General features: G+C 38.3%; 2 protein-coding genes across 5 annotated transcripts in view; both read left to right on the forward strand.

Moving 5' to 3' along the window:
- The window catches only part of LOC142052925 (solute carrier family 12 member 7-like), a 69,203-nt gene extending 62,826 nt beyond the window's left edge, over window positions 1–6,377 (forward strand). For all 4 annotated transcript variants that reach the window (XM_075083794.1, XM_075083796.1, XM_075083795.1 and 1 more), the window contains 3 exons: window positions 695–876; window positions 4,778–4,911; window positions 5,409–6,377. In XM_075083794.1, coding sequence (XP_074939895.1) covers window positions 695–876; window positions 4,778–4,911; window positions 5,409–5,500 — 408 coding nt within the window. In that variant the 3' untranslated portion in view covers window positions 5,501–6,377. The remainder of the gene's footprint in view (window positions 1–694; window positions 877–4,777; window positions 4,912–5,408) is intronic.
- LOC142053989 (solute carrier family 12 member 7-like) lies at window positions 6,219–17,844 on the forward strand. Its single transcript, XM_075086192.1, has 7 exons — window positions 6,219–6,223; window positions 9,348–9,452; window positions 11,754–11,922; window positions 14,835–15,030; window positions 15,363–15,532; window positions 15,683–15,814; window positions 17,499–17,844. Exons 1-7 carry the CDS (start codon window positions 6,219–6,221, stop codon window positions 17,637–17,639), a joined length of 918 nt encoding a protein of 305 aa, XP_074942293.1. The 3' UTR covers window positions 17,640–17,844.
- Window positions 17,845–23,643: the final 5,799 nt, after the last annotated feature.

Below are 23,643 nucleotides of genomic sequence, written 5' to 3' on the forward strand. Positions count from 1 at the left end.
ATGTGTTCAATATTTCTTCTTTCTTTTCTCAAGAGGAGCAAGGGGAATGGGAAATGAAGAACGTAGAAGTGCATATGCATGTGGGAACAACGATATTGTGTTCTTAAAATCATGATTTGAGTTTCTGCTATTATAAGGGAAGAGAAGGGCTCTTCACGATTAGTTTGATTGGCTTTTATGTAATATGCACTTGCATGCACAAATAATCTAATGGAATGTAGCTAGCCTTAAATTCAGCTAGTCCGATGTTGTGTTACTGGGATCATGAGAGTCATGTTGGTAGTTCAGCTGAAGGCATGTGAAATGGACAATGTTTATGATAGTATCTGCGAAAAAATAACAATGTAAATGATGAAGACTGAGAGCATTGGCTTTCAAGTTTTTCACTGGCAAAAATACCTGGTGTTAATAAAGTATGCTCAGGCTGGATTCAATCTCACTTTAGTTCATTATAAAAATAACATCCTAGCCCAGATGTAGTCCTGCAAATATAAACAAATAACTACATTTTTACAAGCAGTTTCATTTGATGCTGAAGTCCAAACAGTCTAGTATTTGTTCACAAAGATGTGTTTTTTCCTGTATCTTCTTTTGTTCTACTGCTTTGAAATTATTTTACACATTATTAAAATTTTGAAATCTACAAATGCTCTCTTTGGCTGAGTCTTGGGATGATTGTTTGTTTTGTGGCCAGGCTCAGCTGATCCATGACAGGAACACTGCCTCGCACTCAGCTCCAGCAGTCAAAGCAAGCGTGGCTGCTGCTGTGCCAGAAAAAGTGCAGATGACCTGGACTAAAGAAAAGTTTGTAGCTGAAAAGCACAAAAACAAAGATTCAAATGCATCTGGCTTTAAAGATATTTTCAACATGAAGCCGTAAGTATACACGTGGTGTTTGGAGTTTTGCATTTGATTGTGGGTTTGGTGGTGGTGGTTGTGGGTTTTGTTTTTTAAGAGATTCTGGTTTATTTAAAGTTGAGCATAAATTGAATCTTTCCATGCACTTCCCTTAAATGCCATCCTTATGAAACCAGCATGGACTTGGGTGGAACAACAATGACTGTAAAGAGGCATTTACAAGGATCTTGTGAATGAAGCTTAAATATGACAGACTTTGAACTATAAACTAAACTTCTGTACCAGAAAGCATATATGTTAAAACGCTTAATGATAACTTGTTTTTCTCTCTTCCTGTGGGTAGCACACTGCTGTATTTCATTTCCGCATCTCATTTATTGCATTTCATTGGGGTGGGAGGAGTACTAAAGAAGCAGATAGACTCATTCAAGACATTAGGCTTATATTTTGGGGATTGGGTGGAGTGTTTGGGGTTTGTTTTTTGTGGTTTTTTTTTTGTTTGTTTGTTTTTAATAGCCATTCGTCCCTCATTCTGTAAATTAAGCCAATACAAAATTTGTGTTCATATGTGTGTCTTGTTACAGTAAGTATTTCCTGTTGAAATATGCCTTAATGTCTTTTTCTTAGATAGAAGTCACTTAATAGATAAGACCTACTGTCCATGCCAAGCCTGATGTAGTAGAACAAAACCAATGACAAAGACATCAGCTTGTTTGCTTCCTCACATTGTGATTCAAGCACATGCACACATCTTTCTGAGATGTGGAAGAATGCAGTTATGAGCATGGCCTGGATTATTTTCTGCACATGCCCAAAGCAAAACTGTGGACATCAAGGGAAATTTTAATATATATCTTATATCTAGGACTTGTAGGCAGTAGAGTTAGAAGGTACACTTAGGATCAGCACCTTAAAAATCCTAAGTTGTTTTATGGATTTGTTCTGAGCTGTTTAAAAACAGCTTGCCTTCTGCAAATTCCAAACATTATCTTGTTCACGTTCTAAAGCACTGTTTTTGTTCTAGGCTGCATTATACTCCAATTCCAAGGTTTTTTTTTTGTTAATATCTTGGAAATATTTCCTATTACTCCTCTAGAGTTGTGCAAGATGCAGGCTTCAGATATTAATTTAAAACTACTCTGTGTGGCTGGGGGTGGAAATTACAGTTCAAACTTGGTATGCCTGTACTGTATCGTCGAATTAAAAAATGTACCTGATGGCATAAAACTTTTTTTCCTGTGCATTTGCTTCCTTTCCATGTAGGGAATGGGGAAATCTGTAAGTCCAAATTTCATTTAACTTAAGCAACGTAGGCTGTGTTTCCTGGTTCTTGTGGGCTTGTACATTGTATGTGTGTTTCCTAAATCATGATCTGCAGTGCGTGTATTCTTTTGTACCTTGCTTTATATACTGTGCTTTAGCATTTATCACTGAAAAAGTAGTCTTCATTGTGACTTGTTAATGTTTTCTTCTAAATATTATCAAACTTTCATTCAAGGTAAGTCACAGAATATATATTTTAGTTTCTGTAAGAATGTAAAACTTGACAGTATTCTTTTCTAATTAGCTATATTAAAAAGTGAATAGATTTTTGTTCTGGAAAAAATAGCCTTCATTGTGGTATAGCTAATTGGACAATAAGGATTAATTTTTTCACAAAGGGAACTTTCACATTTCATCAAATCATACAAAAATGTGACATTATATCTCTATTTGTTCTTGGATTGAACTGACTTGTGACAGCTCTGCTTGTTTGGTTTTTTTTTTCCTTTAGAGCCCAGTGTTGTCTTTATTTTGTCTGTTTAACAAATTGAGCTTCTTATGAAAACTTAAAAACCTTACTTTCTGTATGATTTCAGTTCTGTCACTGCTTGAAGGCTAAATGAAGTTAGTCAGCCTCAGTTCACATTGTACACAGTTTACCTTTAATTTGAGCCTTTATTTCAGTGCTGATTTCTGCTCACTCCATCACAAATTTACACCCTCCATATTTCCTCTGCATTTTATCTTTAATTTAACAATGTTTCTACTTCAATATTGATATACCTCTTCAGTTATATGCTCTGGCATCTCTCTTCTTCATAGTCATTCTTTGGTCTTCCCAAGCCGCTGTTCTGCTTCTGAAAAACTGAGCTTCAAGTATTCCTTTGTTCCATATACTGTTTTTGCAGTTGGTTCTTAGGATAGATGGTTGCTGTGACAGAAAATACCCCCAGGTGGGACTGATAAACTCAGTTTTGGAGATGTTATTGTCTTGTGGGAAAGTGGAGGGGGGAAACTTAACTGAAATTGATGGGGCTGGTCTCCACTGGCCACTAAACTTCATGCCAAATGCCTTGCCCCGCCCCCCCAATTGCCTCTGCAAAATCAAGGATGAAAATACAGTGTGAGACATAACACCCCAAAGTGGGAACACAAGTACATATGCTTCCACCATTCTCCATCTTCCTTGGTCCCGTGTGTTTGAATGAGGCTGTATCTGGCTGATGTTCTCAACTCCACACTTGTTTATATAATCTGAGGGTGGCCTCATGTTGCTAGAAGATACTAGGATTAAGTGTTGGTGTAGTCCCTTGAAATGACCTCTATTAGTGGAAAAAAGTTGTGTGTTTCCTTTTGTAAATTTTGTCCTCCTAAATGCTTTTCTTTTGGGAAAAGGGAACTCATTAACTCCTATTGTTTTCTTGAGCTGAAACAGTGCTGGGGTTTGTGCTGCAATTTTGATTGTTGTTAGTGGAATTGAAAAGATGCCAGACTTGATCAGGCTCTTCAGAGGATGTCTTATGTTGTGCTGCTACTAACCTACCGGTCCTCTCTCTGCCATAGGACAGTATGTGAGCCCAGCTGAGCAGGGTGCAGTTGTGTTTTTGCTGTGAGACCACTAGTTACAGGGCTAAGAAAATTGCACAGGAGAGAGTGAATACAAGTGTCTGATATCAGTATCTTGGTGAAGTTCTTGATGTGCTGTCAGCCCGTGTTTCTGAGGTTCCCTTTGAAGTGACTCACTTCACTTGTAAAGAATCTACTTCTGGGAAGTGGATCTTCTGGATAAATGGGCTTAGGTAGTGTCTGGATATTTCTGTTGCACTGTAGCATTTGACTCATCTCCAGTCTTGGACAGTTTTACAGAGATGGCAGTTTCTCAGGAACTATAAGGAAACTGTTCTTTTGTTTTGTTCTGAAGAGCAACTAAATCATCCATAGCAGATCCTAAAATAAGGAAATCTTTGAAGTCCTAGTAGTTTCTTCCTCTTATACACGAATTTACAAGGATTATATTTGTGGGCACAGCAAGCAAAGAATTAGTTAATATTGATAATGTAAGGGGAGAGGCTCAATTTCAGTTGATTGCTTACTGCCTTTCTCTTACGACATGAGAAACTAGTGATTTTTTAAAATTCTATGCTGTTTCTGAATTTTCTTCACCCAGCTTATAGTCATCTTGTAATGCTTCCAAAGGAGCATGAGCAAAATCTTGTACTATATAACATAATACTGTCATTTTTCCATTGCATTGCTGTAATTCCTTTGGAATTTCTTGTACAAATCCAGTTACTTTTTCATGTAATTCAATGAACTGTATTCTCTGTTTTTGACTAGTTTCTATTGAAAATAGAAATATTTGCTTCACCTTTGTAAAAGATAACTGACAATTGGAAGATTTGTGCATTTTTTTTGGCAATCTGCTTAAAATTGCTTGAATTTCAGAGGTAAATGTTCTTTTCAAAGGGGAAAAAAAATCTTTTAAATTTGGGTGTTGCATTTTCTCAAGTTTATTTTGAATGAGTACAAGTCCTGGTGTCCATGAAAATAGCTTATTCCATGTGCATATAGGTTAAATTTACATATTTTAATTGTGTTACGTATTTTAATTTATAAGCATTGTGGCGATACTTAAAAATGTTTGTTTGCATGCTAGGAATCAGTCAAATGTGAGAAGAATGCACACCGCTGTGAAGCTCAATGGAGTAGTGCTTAATAAATCACAGCATGCTCAGCTAGTTCTCCTGAATATGCCTGGACCTCCTAAAAACAGAAAAGGGGATGAAAACTGTATCCTCTACTATATTGCTTCCATATTTCTTGAAATTGGGAGTTTGATTTTTTTTTTGTGATTGTGCCATTGTCTACTTGTTGGGATAACCATTAGTTACAATGGTAAGCGTAAGTTTGCCTTTAAGAAAATTACTTTTGATTCCACAAAGTTTTAAGAAATGTTAATAGTGGTGGGTTTGGGGATGATGTTGTTGTTGTTGTTGTTTTTTTAATTGAATTGCTGTGAAGCATTGATCAATTTTGAACTTATCTTAAAATCTCTGTTTCTAGCTTTTCTGTAGGTGAGTAGGGCAGAACTAGAAATTTCCCCAAATTAGGCCTCACTTCCACTTGAGCAGGCAGGTGGATTGCATACAGGGACAGTGGAGGGTGACACAGGAACACTTCTTGATGAAATTGCTGAACTCGACTTCTGCATTATATGTCGCACTTTTTGAGAGATTAGTGGCTATTTTGTTACTTTTCTGAATAAATTCCTTGACTTGATACTTCAGACATGGAGTTTTTGGAAGTTCTGACAGAAGGTCTGGATAGAGTTCTGCTGGTCCGAGGCAGCGGACGTGAAGTGATCACCATTTATTCTTAACCTGTTTGTACATTTTGTTCAAATTCCCGCCTCCCCAAATGAAAAAACAAAGTTATTTGCCATAATTTGAGCAGCTTCATCGAGAGTTCTAGTGCATTGAAAATTACCTGCGAGCTGAATCTTCTGATGATGTGTTCTGGTTTTTCTATTAAAAAGTTATATTTAAATTATATTTTAATAAGATAGACCTATGTAGAAAATTTCTGTAGTGAATTAAGAAATGGTGGATGGGTTAGGATATTTATATGTAGCATATTCTGACACTTGTTCAACTGTGGTGAAACACCAGAAAAGACACGATAATGCAATGGTATTTTTACATAGGGGCATAAGCAACTTTTGATGATTTTAGTCTTTGTTCTGTATCTAAATAAAAGAAGAAGGTTTTAGGAAAAGGTGGTTTCCTCCCTTACCAAAATGCTGCTATGTTGCTTCTGTTGGCATTAGTCATGGTTCAGGAAACTTCATTCAGAAGGGTATACAACCACTCAAATTTGTATATTATGTGCATAAAATGTCTCCCTGAAGTTAATGATTTGCCACACTTGTTTTAAATAACATTTATTTAAAACCTAGTCAGGTAGGTGAAGCTTCCAGGTAGCAGTACTAGTAAACTGACAAATAGTGTGGGGTTTTTTCATGAGCTACTAGCAGTTATAGTATATTGCACAGTTATAACAGTGAAACCTAAAAGCATTCAACTCGCAGGCAGGCTATGATGCGGTAACTCCACCTGGATGCAAATGTAACTATAAAAATTGATAAACCACAGCAAGTTGGTTAACGAAGTGCAGTCTCTTGTTTTCAAATATGTATATTTTGAAAATGTTGTATGTATGTGCTGCTGTTTAAAATAAAATCTGCTTTTTCTGACCTGAACAAGCTCTTAAGTGTTTTTTCACTTGAAATTGTTGAACAATTTAGTTTAGGTGCTCGGTAGAAGCTTTTAGCTTCTGTCAGAATTCTACCCCTTTTTAGAGACTGTTTAGTTTTGCAAATGTTGTTTAAGACCTGAAGCGTTTGCTGGGTATCAGAAGACTTTTCTACTCTAAAAATAATTTTATTTAAACATATATAAAACATTCCTTTACAATACAGTGAACATCTCTGCTCAGGCTGGGACAGCAATGATGCAGAGCCCAAATACCTGGCTAGGCTTGCGGTAGTTCTTTTATCATAGCGCTTTCGGGGAAAGCAAAATGAAGTTACAGACAGTAAAAGCAGAAAGCAGCCATTACCAATCCCTGTAGTTTGATCCACAGCAACAGAGGGAACACAGAAAGATAATTAGATGCCCCAGTGAACTTCAGATGACTCTCAAACACTGCTGGGGCACACCAGAAGGCACCCATAGACCACTGGGTGTGGGTGTAGGTTTAGACTTTGGGTTAGGATTAAGTTTATGTATAGGCACTCAGAGGTACCCTGGGGGCACACCAAAGGCACTCCAGGGGCCCTCAAATACAGTGGAAGACACATGGAGGCCCTGTGCACAGAAGGCATCTGAAGGTGCTAGATTTGCATAGCATAACAGGTAGTGCATGACAGAGTGTCCTCAGACCACTAGGGAGGAGAGAAATATAATCAGATGGCCCTGGTGCACTCCAAATGGCTCTTGGCTTCTGGGACACATTGAAGGGCACTCAGAGGGCTGTGGTGCAGGGCCATCTGCAGGAATTCAGAGACAACTGTGGGTGGCTTAGGGTAAGAATGATGGTAAAGATTCAGTTTAGGGATAGGCACCTGGGACCCACCAAAAGCTCTCTTAGGGCTTTTAAGTGCAAGGCAAGACTGACAGAGGCTCCTGTGGGCATACCAGAAGGCACTCGGCAGAGCCTGGTGTGCACAAAAAGTCACTCAAAAGCCCTGGTTCACCTCAGAAGCACTTGGAGCAGTGAGGAGCACGGAAAGTCCCTGATACGTTTCTGGTACACAAGACGGCTCCCAGATACACCTGAAGCACATCAAAAGGCATTCTGAAGGTCATGATGCATAGCAGAACGTACAGGTACACCACTATGGGTGTCTTGCGGTTAGAGTTAGCATTAGGTTTGGGCAACGCTGCCTCTGTCTCACCTGCTTTGTCCGGGGTACTTCCAGTGCTTTATATCTAGCCAGGGGACCACCAACTGCCCTTCACTGAAACCTGGCTGCCTCCACATGCTTTGTGATACATTTCAGGGACCTCCAGAGTGCACATCAGGTCTCTGCGTGCTTTTAGTTGCTTTCCAGTTGCCTTTACTCTCTCCAGCAGGATTGAGAGCACCAGCTGGGCCCCCACATGCCCTTGACTACTGCTGCCCCCACCACCCCTGATCCGAGCTCTGTGGTTGCTTTTGATACTGTCCAGTTTTCCCTTGGTAGTATCATTTGTGCCTCTGCAGAATAACAGCTTAAGAGTTCAAACACTTCAAAGTGAGATTGGGAAACTTTTTTTTTTTCCTCTGAGCATTAAAAGCACATATACTTCTTTAATTAAGAGTAATTCTGTTGAGAAATTTTTGTGCTGAAATGCCTTGAAGACCTTGAAGCCTTTAGGAGATAAACTGGCCTGATTCTTGGCTGTAAGAATTGCTTATTAATTTTCCTTTTAAAGAACTGAGTGAAAATGAAAAATCTTTTTGACTATGCTCAGTAGGTGCTTACTAGAGCAGGAAATTGAAGCGAGGCCAGTTGTTTTGATGAGTGATTAAGCACAGGTCTTAAGTGGATCAGCTAGTATGAACTGCTCCACCTTGTGCTCGTCGCTATGTGCCAACAGTTGTAGAGTCTGTATGTGAATTTGGATGTACATATAATTTTTATGTATGTGCATACCTACATACACACACGCAAGCAGAACTGTTACCAGATCTGACTTCCTGGCTAAAACAGGCATTCATTTCCTTATAATTAACACAGTAATGGAGGTGTTACAATGCAGGAAAGCATCAATCTGGAAATGGAAATGTTAAAAGATGGAGAACCCACATCTACCCTGTAGAAAGAGTTCTTTTTTGGAGAAACTTAACTTCTCTCTGCCTTTACAAAAGCTGGGGCTGATTTGGTGGCGTGGAGAAACGCACCCTGAAATGTTCTAAAAACTGCTGTTGGGGGGAAACCTCTGTTTTTATTTTAACTTTTAGTTAACTAAGTTTAAAAGAACTTACATGATTGTGCTCACAAAGGTCAGTGAGAATTCATAAATGGAAATAAGAGGGAGGGAGGGCAAGAGAGAGGGACACCTTGCTGTAGTAGAATCCCCACAAAGGAAAATAATGTGCTAGCCTAACAGTTAGTTCTTATTTGGTTGGCCACCTGCCATATAGCATAGCTTTGTATTGGAGAAATAGAAGTGGAAAATTTAGGGAGATTGAAAGTGGCCAGGAGATCAGTTAAAGCCTTAGGCTTACCTGGGAGAGAAGCTGGGATGGAAAGGAAGTGGAGAAAGCTGTAGTGCTGGTGTCAGGGGAAAGATACAATGCGCTAATCCATGTAAAGTCAAATTCCACTTACTCATTCTGCTGTGTTAAAGCAATTCCTTTTAACTAGCCCTCACTTATTCATTCTAGTTCTTAAAAGCAACTTAAGTAGCTCTTATGATTATAAAAAAAGCTTTTGAAGTATCAATAAAATAAACAATAATAAATATGAATAAATAATAAATTGTTCTCTTGACAGGACCTGATACTACTTCATCTTGGTTAGTCTTCATTCTTGATTTTAATATAGAAGATGAGATTTTTTCATTCATTCATGCAAAAAAAGTGTTCATTTTATATGCCAGTTATCCCTCACGTCAGAAAATGTGCTTAATTTTTATAAATAAACGGGACCCTGTTAATTGAGTCTTTTCTGCACCCTGAAGAGCGGAAAAAGAATGGGGTGATGGAATCCGAGGACTGTCTCTGAATGCAGCTCGCTATGCCCTGCTTCGCGTCGAAGACGGTCCTCCTCACACCAAGAACTGGAGGTAAGTCCTACGCCTTCCAAGGCCACGTAATACTTGAAATATGTAAACCTCTTGGGAATACTGCTGGTAAAGCTAATGGACAAAGTGAAATTCACCATTAAAATGATGTTTACACTTGTGCATGGCAACGACATCATTGCCGTGCACATTATTTTACTGCAGTAGAATGAGACTTAATGGTCAGGTTGTAATCAGCTTTGCTGGGAGTATGGGCAAACTAACTGGGACTGAAACCCATGTGGTGTTGACAGTTCTCCAAACTGCAGAAGAATTTTAATGGTTGATTGTTTATAGATTATTTTTTTTTCACATTCAAAGGAGCAAAATAATCACTGAGTCCCACTGCCTCTATAGAAGAAATGTTGCAATTCCATAAGGGTTTTTTCTTTTTTTTTTTTTTTTTCCTTCTATATATGTTCCCTCTGAGATACGTTGTATAAATATACAGAGGATCCATTATTCAAATTCATGTTTCATGTCAATCTTTTTTTATCGATATTCATTTAATACATTTAATAGTGACACTTCCTAAATTGCTTAGATATCATTAAAACAAAATTTCACATTTGCTGTCCGTTTGTATGTAATGGAGTTAGATGTCCACTACTATTTTTGCAATATATTCTTTATACTTGTTAAACTATCCATTTTTCTCAAAGCCAACACAAAATTACTTAGCCTTTAAAAACAAACGTTTGCACATTTTCAGTTCTGATGAATGTAGTGCAGTTCAGAAGGACTCTGATAACTGGAATACACAAAAAAACTGTCACTAAATGCGACACTTTAATAGTATATATAGTATTATAGTCAGTGCTCTGTGATAGTATCTCTGGTTGCATACACGTGCAATGTTCTGTTGCCCTTCAGTGTATGGCACTATGTTACCATTTATCATGGGATGGATGCACATAAGCCATTACTGTAGAATACATGAGCCACTGTCTTCAGCTGTGTCTGAACTTGGCATCTCAGATGTAATGCTGACTAAGAGCATTCCTGTTGAATATCTGACATCAGTTCCAGATGAATTATCCTTTTGTTGTGTCAATGTAATTGCTAGACCTGGACCTTCTTTTTACATCTTAAACTGTGCTGGCTTTGAGGCGGGAACTATGTTCTTACTCTTGGTTGTGCTTTTGAATTTGTAGTAATGACAAGAAAACTATAAAATATTGGTTTGGAAAAGTAAAGAGATTGGATATTGGTTAAAGGAAACAAAATGCACTCTGATCAAGTATGTAGCTGAAACTGAACTTGGGGTGTTATCAATATGGTTAAGGGTATGACTGTCCTTTTGGAAGGACCTATGCAGGTAGAGGAATAGGTCAACAAGAACATCGTGAAAATCCAGAAGGACAAGTGCGAAGTCCCGTACCTGGGACATGCTAGTTCAATGCAATGCTGTAAGGCTGGGAACCTTCTCTGGTGAAAAGGACCTGTGGCTCCCAGTAGATATTAAGCCAGCAGTATGCCTTGGCAGTGACTTTCTGGACTGAATCAACAGGAGCATAGCTAGTATATTGAGAAGTAAATATATTGGGAAATAATATTCCTCTTTGCTCAGCACTCATTAGAATACGTCTAGAATATTTCATCCAGTTTTAGGCATCCTAATATAGGGAAGATATCAATAAGCTGGACTGAGTTCAGCAGAGGACCACCAAGATGATGGCTGGGGCAAGCATGTCTTCTGTGGGGAGAGGCTGAGGGAGCGATGCTTATTAATCTTGGAGGAGGTAAGGGGAGCCTAATAGCTGATATAACTAATTAGTAAACATGCAGTACCTAAAAGAAGGTTACTGAGAAGATGAAGTCAGACTCCTCACAGCAGTATATGGTAGTAGAATGAGAGGACATGATAAATTGCAGGGGAAAAAAAATAAATGAGATGATGCTAATAAAGCATTGAAGAGGTGATAATATCTCTGCCTCTGGAGGTTTTCAGAATCTAACTGGATGGAGCTGTAAACAATCTGGTGTACATTCAGTGTTTAACTGCTTCAAGCCATGGGTTGTACTAGCAGGTTGACCTTGGAAGGGTGATAATTTTGATTCAATAACTTCCTTGGTAAAACTATTCTTTAAGGTAGCTTTTCAGAATGATGGTATAGTGGCTCATGTAGGTCTTCTGTACCTGAAGTGTTGTTGCTATTGCAAATTATTACTTTATTGCTTGATAGATGAATGCTTTCTATTGAATTAAGCACTTAATCTGAACTTTATTAATTTTTTATTTTAATTTTCTGTTTCTTTCTTGCTTTTCTATATGTATATGTGTTTAATTTTTTTTTTTGGCAGACCTCAACTTTTGGTCTTGTTAAACTTGGATAGTGAGCAGTTGGTGAAACATCCTAGACTGCTTTCTTTCACCTCACAGTTAAAGGCTGGTAAAGGACTGACTATCGTGGGCTCTGTGCTTCAGGGAGTCTACTTGGATAAATGTACAGAAGCTCAGAAAGCTGAAGAGGTGTGTAAAAGACAGCTTACAAATACTTATAACTTCCATTAGTATTTAAATGTTGAATCTGGATAACCCATCTTGAATTAAAACAGACTGTATAAAGTATTGAATAAGTATCAATTTTTACTGTCAGCATAATCAATGGTTATATGGAAAGAGTAGGTTGGTGTGTGTAGTAAAATGTTTTATAAGATTTCCCAAAAGGATGTAGGATGTAACAGTGCTTTTCTTAGATTTTTATTTTCTTTATTTTTGAGAGCCCTGGGCTCACAACCAAATTACGTTCTTGAAAAAGCTAACGGATAGATCTTTATAACAAATTACCTTATAAAGAAAACAGATTTATTTAACAAACAAACAAAAAAAGAAAACAAAGCCAAAAAACCCTCCAAAATATTTCTCTAGCAGATGCAGATGTGTGTGGCATAATTTAATCCTCTGGATGTATACATGATATTATTTTCTGCGTTGTCCTAGAAATACATAGCGGAGCTAGGGTTAGGAGCAGTCTTTGCCGGAATCCTACTCTGATGCTTAATGGTAAACATCATCCTTCTTGATCTTTTACTTTCTTTCTCATTTTTTTTCTTTCCTATTTATCCCATATCTGCAGAGAAGGTAGGATGAGGTAGGAAAAAATAGCAAGTTGTCTTGTAATTGGAGATGACGTCTATCTGTGCTTACAAACACAAGTTAATTTAGTTTGAATGTTTCTTTCTTTTCCTGACAACTTGTCAGTATTTGACTGCTACCCGATTGGAAATACACAGACATTTGTGTGAGAAGCCCTTGAAAATATCCAAACTTAATTTTGAATTGTCCCCTGAAGGAAAAAGGGAATTTAATAGACTGAGTTTCTGAAGATCCAGTGTTCATACAGCTTGGACTTTCAATGCAAAGCAAGTTTCCCTTTTTGTTCAATCTCACAACAACCTGTGTACTTCTTTGTTTAATACAGTATTGGGGTAACTAGGTGTAGATAATTATATTTGCTTACCTATGGAAATTTTCCTACTCCTGACTTTATAGCTTCTTATATAGGAGAAACATTTTTAGAAAATACCGTATTTCATGTATGTATTGAATGCTATTGACAAATCTATTGCCTTTAGAAAACTACTGTAAAGTCTACTCCAAAATAAGGCTTTGATTGCCACTATATTTTCCAAAAAAGGTTAATATCTTCAGTGTTGTTGAAATGTCTACTATTTTGATCCAAGTAGACTTCAAAACCGTGTAAAAACGCCTGTGATTTATTCAGACCTGGCATCTCAGAAAAGCATTTGAGATGTTGAAATGGACTTACCAAAGCTAACTGCCCTTTTTCTCCCAGCTTTCTTTTTTCTCCCTCTTGGTATTCAGACTTGTCCCTAGTTGTTTCTAAAATAACAAAGTATGAAGCTGGATGGCCTAGCTTGTGTCACAGGAAAAGGCTCCAAGAGAGCAATTAGCTTGAAATCGTGGTGGAAAAAGTCTAGCAATGATCTATTGTGAAAGTAATTGTTGTTAAGCTGTTGTTATCAACATGTGTGAGTAGAAAACAAGACCAAGAATACAGTCAGGCCTCTGAAATAAAACAAAGAAAACCTTGAAAACAGAAACTGTTTACCCATGAGGATTTGAAATGTTGCTTATTGTTAGCTTAACTTGAAGTCAACTACGTTGTTGAGAGATGGAACAGGAATGAATTCAAGAGAGACCTAATCCCTGGGTTCTCTAGAAAGTCAGATCTGGTATTAGGATCGAGGAAACTATTGGTTTTAAAATGGAAACAAAGAGGAGTTGTAAAAGTTTGAGCGTCTGGAGGCTTTGTTGGTTTTTGGAAAATTTCAACTAGAAAATGCTTCTAGAAGATTTGTAGGAAATCAAGATTTCTCCTGTCTGTCTCCTTTAAAAGAAAAAATATCTATTTAAACTGATATGCCCTTGCAGATATTGTTCGCGCGGTCTTGTTAGCTTTGCTACCAAATTCTCTGAAGACTTTGTCTCTACTAAACAGCATTTCTGATGTAAAGTCACACTGAGTCAGTGCCAGGATTCTGTGATCAAAGCTGTTCCTGATGGTGTTTTGTAGGAATTTTGGTGCTTCCAAAATTCCAAATTTTAACGTGCTGGTTCTTCCTTCTGAAACCATGCTGATCTCCCACATAAGTCATTGATAATGATGGTATTTTTAAAATCGTGCCATCATAACATAGTAAATACCAAAGCTGATGTTCTCTAGCCAATCTTGATACCATTTTGAATGCCACTTATAAATTTCTTAGTTATGTGTCTGTATGTTTGTTACTGTTTAAATGAAGGGGAGCCATGTTGAAATTAAAGGGGTGTGGGAGATTTAACCTAGTCAGTTTATCTTGTCATTATTCAGCCAGTGATTCCAATTGTCTCCTGCACATCTATTTTTCCATGTTGGGAGCCAATAAATAATGAATCAGCCCTCTTAATGTCAAAGTTGTTTAAGGAGCTTTAGCGGCCTCTTCTGAAGTCCTTGGCATCACATTTTTCCAAACCTATCACATCTTTCCAAACCTTTCACATTCCAAAAGAAAGGACTTGCCATTCCAAACATATGGTGCTTTGTCACTCAGCACTTTTGACTTTACCTCAAGCAGCGTTACTTTATTTATCTCTGTCGTTGTTGTTTTACTCATACCTTGTTCATTCTTCTTTGGAAATAAAAGGCTAAATAATTCAAGTAATTAGAAAATGTGTGTGTGGTGTGTTTTGGGGAGGGGGATGTTTTGGGTTTTAGTTGTCATAGTCATGTTCGCTCTTGGCATTAGCAGCTTCTTGATGTTGGTTTTTGTATGTTTTAGATAATGGTTTTTTTGCTCTTATTTAGTGCTGTTTCTCATTATGGTGTTGAACACCAGTGTTGATGACTGTATTTCCCCTGTGTAATCTTCCTTTTGCAGAATGTTAAGGCCTTAATGGGAGTAGAAAAGACTAAAGGATTTTGCCAGATTGTGGTGTCTCCTAATTTTAGAGATGGAATATCCTATTTGATTCAGTCAGCTGGTCTAGGAGGGATGAAGCACAACACAGTCCTGATGGCATGGCCACAGTCATGGAAGGAGACAGAAAATCGTTTCTCATGGAAAAATTTTGTTGGTATGTTTATTGACTTTCTCCTATCCCTTTGTAGTACAACTATGTAACTAATATATTTGCTGTGTGGAGGAAATATGATGCTGAACATCCAGTGGATAATTTCATATTTCCCCACATGTGATTTCATGTGCAGTGGGTTTTCTTAGCCCTCGGTCTCTTCAACCATGGCTTCTCTTGTTTTTCTCCTTAGCAGGTTAGTCAATAAACCCACGATGTTCCTTTTCTGCCTCAGCAGAATCTGGGAGGATTTAAGCTTTTGAATTTAAAACAAAAACAAAAGCTGTGAATGAAAACTAGAAGTTCTTCATCAAATGTCTTGTTTTTCCCTGCAGACACTGTACGAGAAACAACAGCAGCTCAGCAAGCACTGTTGGTGGCTAAAAACATTGACTTATTTCCAACAAATCAAGAACGTTTTACTGAAGGAAACATAGATGTGTGGTGGATTGTTCATGATGGTGGTATGCTGATGTTACTGCCTTTTCTCCTTCGACAGCACAAGGCAAGGACAACAGAAAATGGCTGGGATTTCATTTTCTAGCAGTGAATAGTTCTAAAGGCTTCTAATGAAATACGCTTTCACCTCAATAGAATTATGCATTGTGATAGCAATCACTGTGTTCTGAATTGTTATAATTTATCTTTTTGATAGGTTTGGAGAAAATGTAAAATGCGTATCTTCACTGTCGCTCAAATGGATGATAATAGCATTCAAATGAAGAAGGATCTTCAGATGTTCTTATATCATCTTAGACTAAACGCTGAAGTAGAAGTTGTTGAAATGGTACGTTACAGCATTTCTTTTAGGTAAAACTGAGACTAATCTTGGGAAAATTGATTTAACATTTTTGAAACTAAGGGGTGTTAGTGCAATTATAAAAAGGGAAAGATTGTGGTCCCACCAAGAACAAGTGTTTTAAAGCAACGTTGTCTTACCATGTCACAATGCTAGTGTGTGTGGTAGTGCCTTCTTAATGATTTTGTCAAGTAGAGTTGAGCCATTTTGATATGTTAATGCTCACTTTATTTATGAGGACTAGACCACAGAGAGAGTTCATTCAGGAAGCAAAAAGCTTGAATTTGTAGCAGGCAGTGAAAGGGAAGGCTGAATGTGCTTAATCTAGTAATCCATGGCATCCAGCATGAGAGAGGGTGAACATGTCTGCCTCTCCAACAGCTGTACAAATCTCTCTCTGGAATAAAGAATCCCTAGGCGCCCATGAGAGTATGTCATTGGGTTTTGGCATTGCCAGCCTCTTTGGCACTGAACAGCAAGACAGTATAGCTACAGATTCACAAGTCAAATAGTGACAAAATGAATTTTGTAACTTTTTTCCCTTTTTAAATACTGGTTATAAACTGCTAAAGAGAAAGGACTAAAGCTGTAGTCTGTCTAGACCTGGTTTTTTTTTGGCAACTAAGTTAAAACATCATTTCCAGTACTCAAAGGTAACTAGCATAATGTTCAAAGTAAGACAACAACAAAAAAGAAACCAAAAACTTTTCAACTCATTCTGAAGTGGGGTGAAGAAGGTGGGTCAACTGGTTCAAAACTTCTACCGCCACCGGTTCTTGGAATGAACAAAACCTGTTGAAAAGATTTATCATGCTAATCAGCTGTAAAACAAATTTTAAGAATCTTTTAAATTACTTATGAAAAAATTACTTATGAAAAATTTGGTTAGTGTTTTGAACTAGGAAGTAAGAAAAATGATTTTATTTTATATTTAGTACTCTAAACAAAGTGAAGAGACTAAAATGCTGTGGCATATGCAGGTGAAAGATGGTGAGCAGAGTGCCATAAAAAAGGCTTAGCTTTGGTTGAATTTTGAGCAGAAGACAGTATAGGAAGCACAATTTGTTCTTTTCTTATGTGGGTCATATTTAACCCTGAGACCTTTCCAAAAGATGAGACACATGTTACGAGTCAGTGACAACACAGATTACTGCTATAGATTTTTATGTTGTATTTTAGCTTTGAGTTGATGTGAGAATATATGCTGGAGTTTCTTCATAAGTGCTTCTATCTGTGAACACTTTTTAATGGGGAAAGGACAATGTGCTCTTTTGTGGCTCCAGACAGTTTTTAAGGAAACAAGTGTGCGCACGTGCTCAGGAGGCAGCAATGCAGACCCGGTTTAAATAATCACTTTCAACCCTTTCTCACTTCTGCAGCCTAGTTGGAACAGAACATTGGAAAGTCTGTCCCAAGTACCTCAAATTTAGATAAAAACCACGTTTGATAGTGGTATAGTAGGATAGTTTGTTGTACATGACTGCTGATTGAAGATGAAGTTTTAAGAAAGAGGACAGAAATGATTGATCAATTACATGCTTGGTATTACTCTAATGCAATAAATACATCTGGGACTGACTGAATGCAGGAATGAATGTGGTACACTGTCTAAATACTGTTCTTTTGAGTAGTACTTTTCTTCTGATGTTTCTAATGCCAATCTCTTTTGCAGTTCGAAAATGATATTTCTGCATTCACATATGAGAAGACGCTTATGATGGAACAGCGATCTCAGATGCTAAAACAGATGCAGCTATCAAAGAATGAAAGGGAAAGAGAGGTAGGGACTTCGGTTTGGCAAGGTGTTCTGTGAAAAATCTAAAACAGGATTTCTTAGCCATGGCTTCTAATTGGTTTCAAAGTAGTAAAAAACATTAATGACTGCATTCTATGTTAATTTCTCTACAGCAGGTTTCACTTGCAAGGTTAAAATAATGCGGGGTGGGGCATGGAATCCTTTTTTTATTTGAACATCTGTTCAGAGTTTTCCTGTTCTTGTTAAGATAGCAAGTATTTACTAGCAAAACATTTGAGTGTCAGTGTGGAAAGCTTTTTTTTTTTTAACTGAAAAATTGTTAGGCAGGCTCAGATCAAAAGATATCTACTGTGACACAGATGAGAAGAAAGATGATTTACAGCAGCACATTGTAGCAATGCAGGGCATCTTTAGGAACCTTAAAAAAATTCTGCAAAATGGCCAAAAAAATAAATAAGCGATTAAAAAAAAAAAAAAAGAACCCCATGGACTTGTATGATATACAGCAAAAAGGCTTAGGCATAATCTGAGTTACACTTATCAGTAGCAAAAAAATCTAATTATTTTATAAATGATCAGTTAAACACTGTCTCTTATGTGGTATGTGAGGGTAATTGCTATAACCTGTGACATGGTAACATAGCGTTGCTTTAAAAATCTTCTTGTTCTTGGTTGGAGTGCAGTCTTTCTCTTTTTATATTTAGGCTACCATCCCGTAGTTTCAAAAACGCTAAATACATTTTTCCAAAATTTAGATCCAGTTGTTGCCAGACAGAACTGGCCAGGACTGAAAAAAACTCTCTACAGCCCTCACGTTCCCTCTGCTGCTGGATTCACAGTCCAAGCACCACTGCTGCTCTGCACTCCCTGAACTTCCTTGCCGTAACCATCCCTTGTGCACTCACCGTGTCCAGAGCCCTGATCCAAAATGAAGGGCTGTCAGCTAGTGATTGAACACGGAACTGGCCAGGGCTGAGAGATGTTGGTGGCACCACCCTCCCCTTGGCAGCTTCACAGGCCAACACCACGGGAGCTTTGTGCTTGCTCTGCCATGTAACGTTGTGCTTGCTGAGCCGCCTAACGTTGCTCTTCGTCATTCCGCTCACCCCTGCTAGAGCCCAGCCCAGGTCCAAACTGTACTGTTGCTAGCTAATGCTCCTCAGAAGATGTGGCCAGACTGAAAAACTCTCTGTGGCCGTCAGATGTCCATTTGCGGTTCCACCAGTACTGCCGCTCTGCACAGGCTGCACTTTCAAGGAACACCCTTCCCCTCTGTGCTCCCCATGGCCAAAGCCCAGTTTAGAATGAACTGCTGCCAGCTAATGGTTCCAAAAAGATGTAGCTGAGATTGGAAGCAGTCAGTGGCCCTCATGTTTCCTGTGCTGCTTTTTCACATCCTCACCAACACTGCCACTCTGCACTCACTGCACTTTCAAGCCTCTGTGCTCACCGCAGCCTGAGCCCAATTCCAAAACAAACTGCTGTCAGCTAGTGATTAAACAAAGAAGTGGCCAGGATTGAAACCTGTGGGTGGCAGTCACGTTTCCTGTGCTGCTCATTCACAGGCTGACCAAGAGCGCTGCTCTGCACTCCCTGCACTTTCTAGCCATAACCTTCCCCTCTGAGGTCACCGCTGCCAGAGCCCAGTTCCAAAAATTAAGTGCTGCTACCCAGTGGTTACACAGAAAAGTAACCAGGCCTGAAAGCTGTTGGTGGCCGCTGCCTTTCCTTGGTGCCTCATTCACGATCCTGGATTGAATCCCTGTTTCTTGTAGTGGGGTTTTGTCTGTTTATTTGTTAAGCCTTTTGAGTTCTAAGTTATGAAACCTTACGTTTCGAATGTGGAATGTGTGAATTCACATGCTAGATTGGTCTGGGCAAAAGGGGACTGAGCCCCTCTTTGTTGTGCTGCTTTGTTGTATCCCTTAACGAGCTCCTGAGAAGGTGCTAAAGGTAAATTATGCAGCTACACTCACCTGCAAATTGCTGTCTTTAACAGGTGTGACATTTGTGAGGAAGTGAGGTCAGAATCCGCTTTGCTATTGCAAACCTCGGAGGTGGAAGGTGTAAGAGGGCAGCTTACCCAGATAGCTTTTGAAGTGGATCCAACCGCAGCTGGACTCCTGAGGCTTCCATGCTGCCAAAGGAAGGTGAGGATCAACAATAGCTTCCAGTCCTGGCACCATTCATGTGGGAGCGGTCACTACATGTTTTCAGTCTCAGAGCCGGGCTCTGGCGAGAGTGAGAGGTGCTGTTGGGACTGCTGGGAGGCTAGGCAGGCGCAGAGCCCCAGTGTTGGTGTGTCTGTGAAAGGGCTGCCGAGCTCCACTGAGGACCAGCAATAGTTTTTAGTGGTGGCACCTTTGGCGTGGAGCAGTCCTCGGGCGCTTTCAGTTTTGGAGCTGGGCTCTGGCAAGAGGGAGGGGAAGTGTTGGGACAATGTTTGGAGTTTGAGGACTGTCAATAATTCAATATAGGCTACAATTTCCTAGCAACTTCCTACAAAGATGGTCACATGGGGCTCTGTTCTGTACAAATAGGATTCTGGTACATGCAATCAGACAGGGTTTTTGTTTCATCCTGAAGAAAACTATATTTTGGTGGATATTTAAAAAATGCAGTTCATTTACTTGGTTGAAAACATTTGGTGCACAATAGCTTTCCTTAGCTTATTGAGATGGATATTAGAAATCTTTTCACAAAGCAAGTTTCTTGATGTCTAATGGCCTGTCTGTAGCTTACAGCATTTTAGGTATGAATTGGTTAGGATTTTTTAGAGAAGTGGGTGTTCTGTCCATGAATTTTCCATTAAATATAAGGTTTTGGTGCTGTTTAGGTTTTGTTTGATACTGGCCCTAGACTCTGGGAAAATACTGCTTTAGGAAGAGAAACTGAAGCACTTTGACAGACAGGTGGTGTTTATTGAATTAATGGCGAACATCCAGAAGGGAACAGATGTGTTGAATTTTGTATCTTATCTCTTCTTCCAACTCACAAAAACATGGTTTCTAATAACATTCCGTACTATGGGCAGAGATATGCCGAGCTTTCATAATATAATTTCAAAGTTCCTTAAAGAGGAAATTAAATATGTTTAGTGGGGTTTTTTTTAATCCTACAAGCCCATGGTATTCCTATGGTACACAAATTACTTCTTTATTTGTTGACTTCATCCTGAAATCCAATAAGCTAAAACAAGTCTCCCCATCCAAAAGTCAGGTGCTTGAGGAATACTGAGGGAATCCTATACTCTTCCTGTAGCACGGGTGCATGGGTTAGTTTCTAATACTTTTATGAACCAGTCCAGTACTTTCCATGTTTATAAGAACATTAACTTACCAGAAAACTTTCAAACTCTCTTTTAGATCATTCATTATCATGTCAAATTGAAGTTTCATATCACTTATCTTTGGTGGAATCCTATTTTAATAAAGTTAAATGTCATTATGACCTGCAGCTTTACAGTTAAAAAAAAAAAAGTAGGACTACCTCACAATAAAATGTACACTATATAGTATAATCTAAAGAAGATTTTTTAAGTATTATCTCATGCAGCTTAAAAGGATTTTTGCTATTTCTCTCCTGTCTCTATTAGAAGACACAGAGTGGAGAAGGCCAAAACTATTGGCAATTTATTTGGCTAGGGCAATACCTTTCAAATAGGTGATTGTGACAGAACTGAAGTAGGTTGATTAACTTTTATACAAATTGACAGTGAACTGCCAAAAATGAAGTCCTGTATCCCTCAGAATAAAACCAAAATGCTTCAGAGTCCAATTTAGCCCTAAGAACAAAGCAGTTCTCTAAACATTGGTCTTGTGATCTTCCTTAAACAGTCCATTTGTCAATGGTCATGTGCTGCTTTAGCATCATGTGGCACAGATATTTTTAGCACCTTATTGTCTGAAAATTGTTCTTACAGAATTACTACTTTTTCAACCACTTTGAGTCCCCAGTGTGGCTGGCAATAAAATGTTCAAGACAGGGAAAAATCTTGCTATTTTGGCAAAAGTTTCTGTTCATTTTTTATGAAATCTTTCTAATGTTTACTAACCCTGGTATTTGAATGGAGCAGTAACAGCAGCAGGGGCACTAACAGATACAGCACTCTGGGTGTTTTTTTCCAGCATTTTTATCCACAGGTTAAGCCTTCTCTGTGCACTTGACATGATACCTGTACTTGGGAGTCATAGCTACATTACAACCATTGATGGTACAATTTATATCAGAAAATTCTGCTAGGACAGAAAACTTAGGGAAGATCAGCAAACTTTTGGATTGTACTTTTCCATTCTAAACTCGCACTGCTTAAGGCTAACCAAAATTGAATGTTTATATTCAGAATAGGTTATAACTTTATGGAAATGTTTCCTTTTCCCATGTGAGTAGTGGTTGACAACACCAGCATTTTAAGCTACTACTTAACTCCTGTGATGATATGCAAAATGAGCATTCTCTACTTCAGAAGCATCTTCCCAGGTAAACACAAAAATACATTACCTAAATAGTCACACAGGGCAGCTACACTTTTCTTCTTTTTTTTTGTTTTGGGGAGGGGGAAGGAATTTTGCAACACTAATGTTTTCAGGTCCACATCTAAATCTACGGTTCTAGAGACACCTAACTAGCCTATTTAGCTCCTCTTCATTTTCAACATGCAGTGCAGTTGGTATCTGATGTAATGCTGCTCCTTTACATGGTCATGAAAATCAAAGGAACAGCGGCACACTGCTATTCACTTGTGTATCTGTTGATTTGGACTTCCTTCACCAACCACTTAACATGCTTTTCCATTCACCATTAAATGTCTCACAGAGGAAGTGGCCAAGTGATATGATCAGCTATAAAAGAGACCTCAATAGAAAGGGAAAATTACTTAAGAGAAGAAATTGCCTGGGAACTAGGTCTGTGAACCAGAGGCATCCTTGAAAAGTGCATCTGGAATCTTTGAAGCACAGCTGTGTACCTAGAAACTGGAGACAGCCTGAGATTGATAAATGTAACAAACAGTGAACCATATTGGCAACTTATTATCTGAAAAGGTGAAAAATAGTCTGGAAAAAGGGGAAAACATCCTGTGACAGTAAGAATCAGACTAACTGATGTTCTAACTGCAAGAACAGGAGAACAGTCTGGAAAAATAAAAATTGTTCTGAAAGAACAGAAAACATTGTCATCTATTGGCTATTCCAGGTGAAAAGTAGAAATCACTAGTACTTATTGGCTGCTTGAGCTGGTGGAGTCCTATTCCCTCTTATTTCTCTATGATATAAAAATGACTTAATTTTTAACCAAAATGGAGCATCTCTCTCTGGGAACTTTCTGTGCTGCACGTAATTTATTGTAAGTATATCTGCTGTTATATTGTTAATAAGTTTGCTTCATTAATGATAAGTTTGTAGTAACCTGTAAGAGTATATACCTACTTGGTTGTTGCTATAATATTGATTTTTGCTGTGCTACTTATTGATGCCATATTATCGATTGTTGATACTGATTTGTAATAGCTTGACGTAATATATATTCACTTTATTAACCATAGGCATACTTGCAAGCGGTAATTGTGATGGTAATATATTTGCTAGTGGTGATTTCTGTGGTGTTTGTGGTAATCCGCAATAAAGTAAAGAAATTTAGAGGATGAAGCCTCCATGACCTTGTGTATTAAGGAATCCTATGACCTTATGGTCACAGTTTTTATACACCTGCAGGCCAGGTAACCTTTGTGACACCAAGTTTGACAAATTATGAAGCAGTTTTTCCTACCTCATGCTATATCGCAAATGCTTGTCATATATGCATGCCATACATACAATTTGAACACTTATTCATAGGCAGATAGTTCAATATGGCTGTAGTTGGTAACATAAATGTTACAAATTGTGCTTGCAAACATATAAAAAGTAGGTTGATTAGCCTTGCCTATTTAAGTCTCCAACTTGCAGGGAAAGGACCTCTTCCAGGGAAGCCACGGTAGTGAAATTAGTCTTATTTCTAGGGAGGCATAATGAAGGAATCAACACAAAACCTGATCAAATACCACAACTTCAGTATTCTCAAT

Source organism: Phalacrocorax aristotelis, chromosome 2 (genome assembly GCF_949628215.1).
Source record: "Phalacrocorax aristotelis chromosome 2, bGulAri2.1, whole genome shotgun sequence".
In the NCBI taxonomy this organism is placed as follows: Eukaryota; Metazoa; Chordata; class Aves; order Suliformes; family Phalacrocoracidae; genus Phalacrocorax; species Phalacrocorax aristotelis.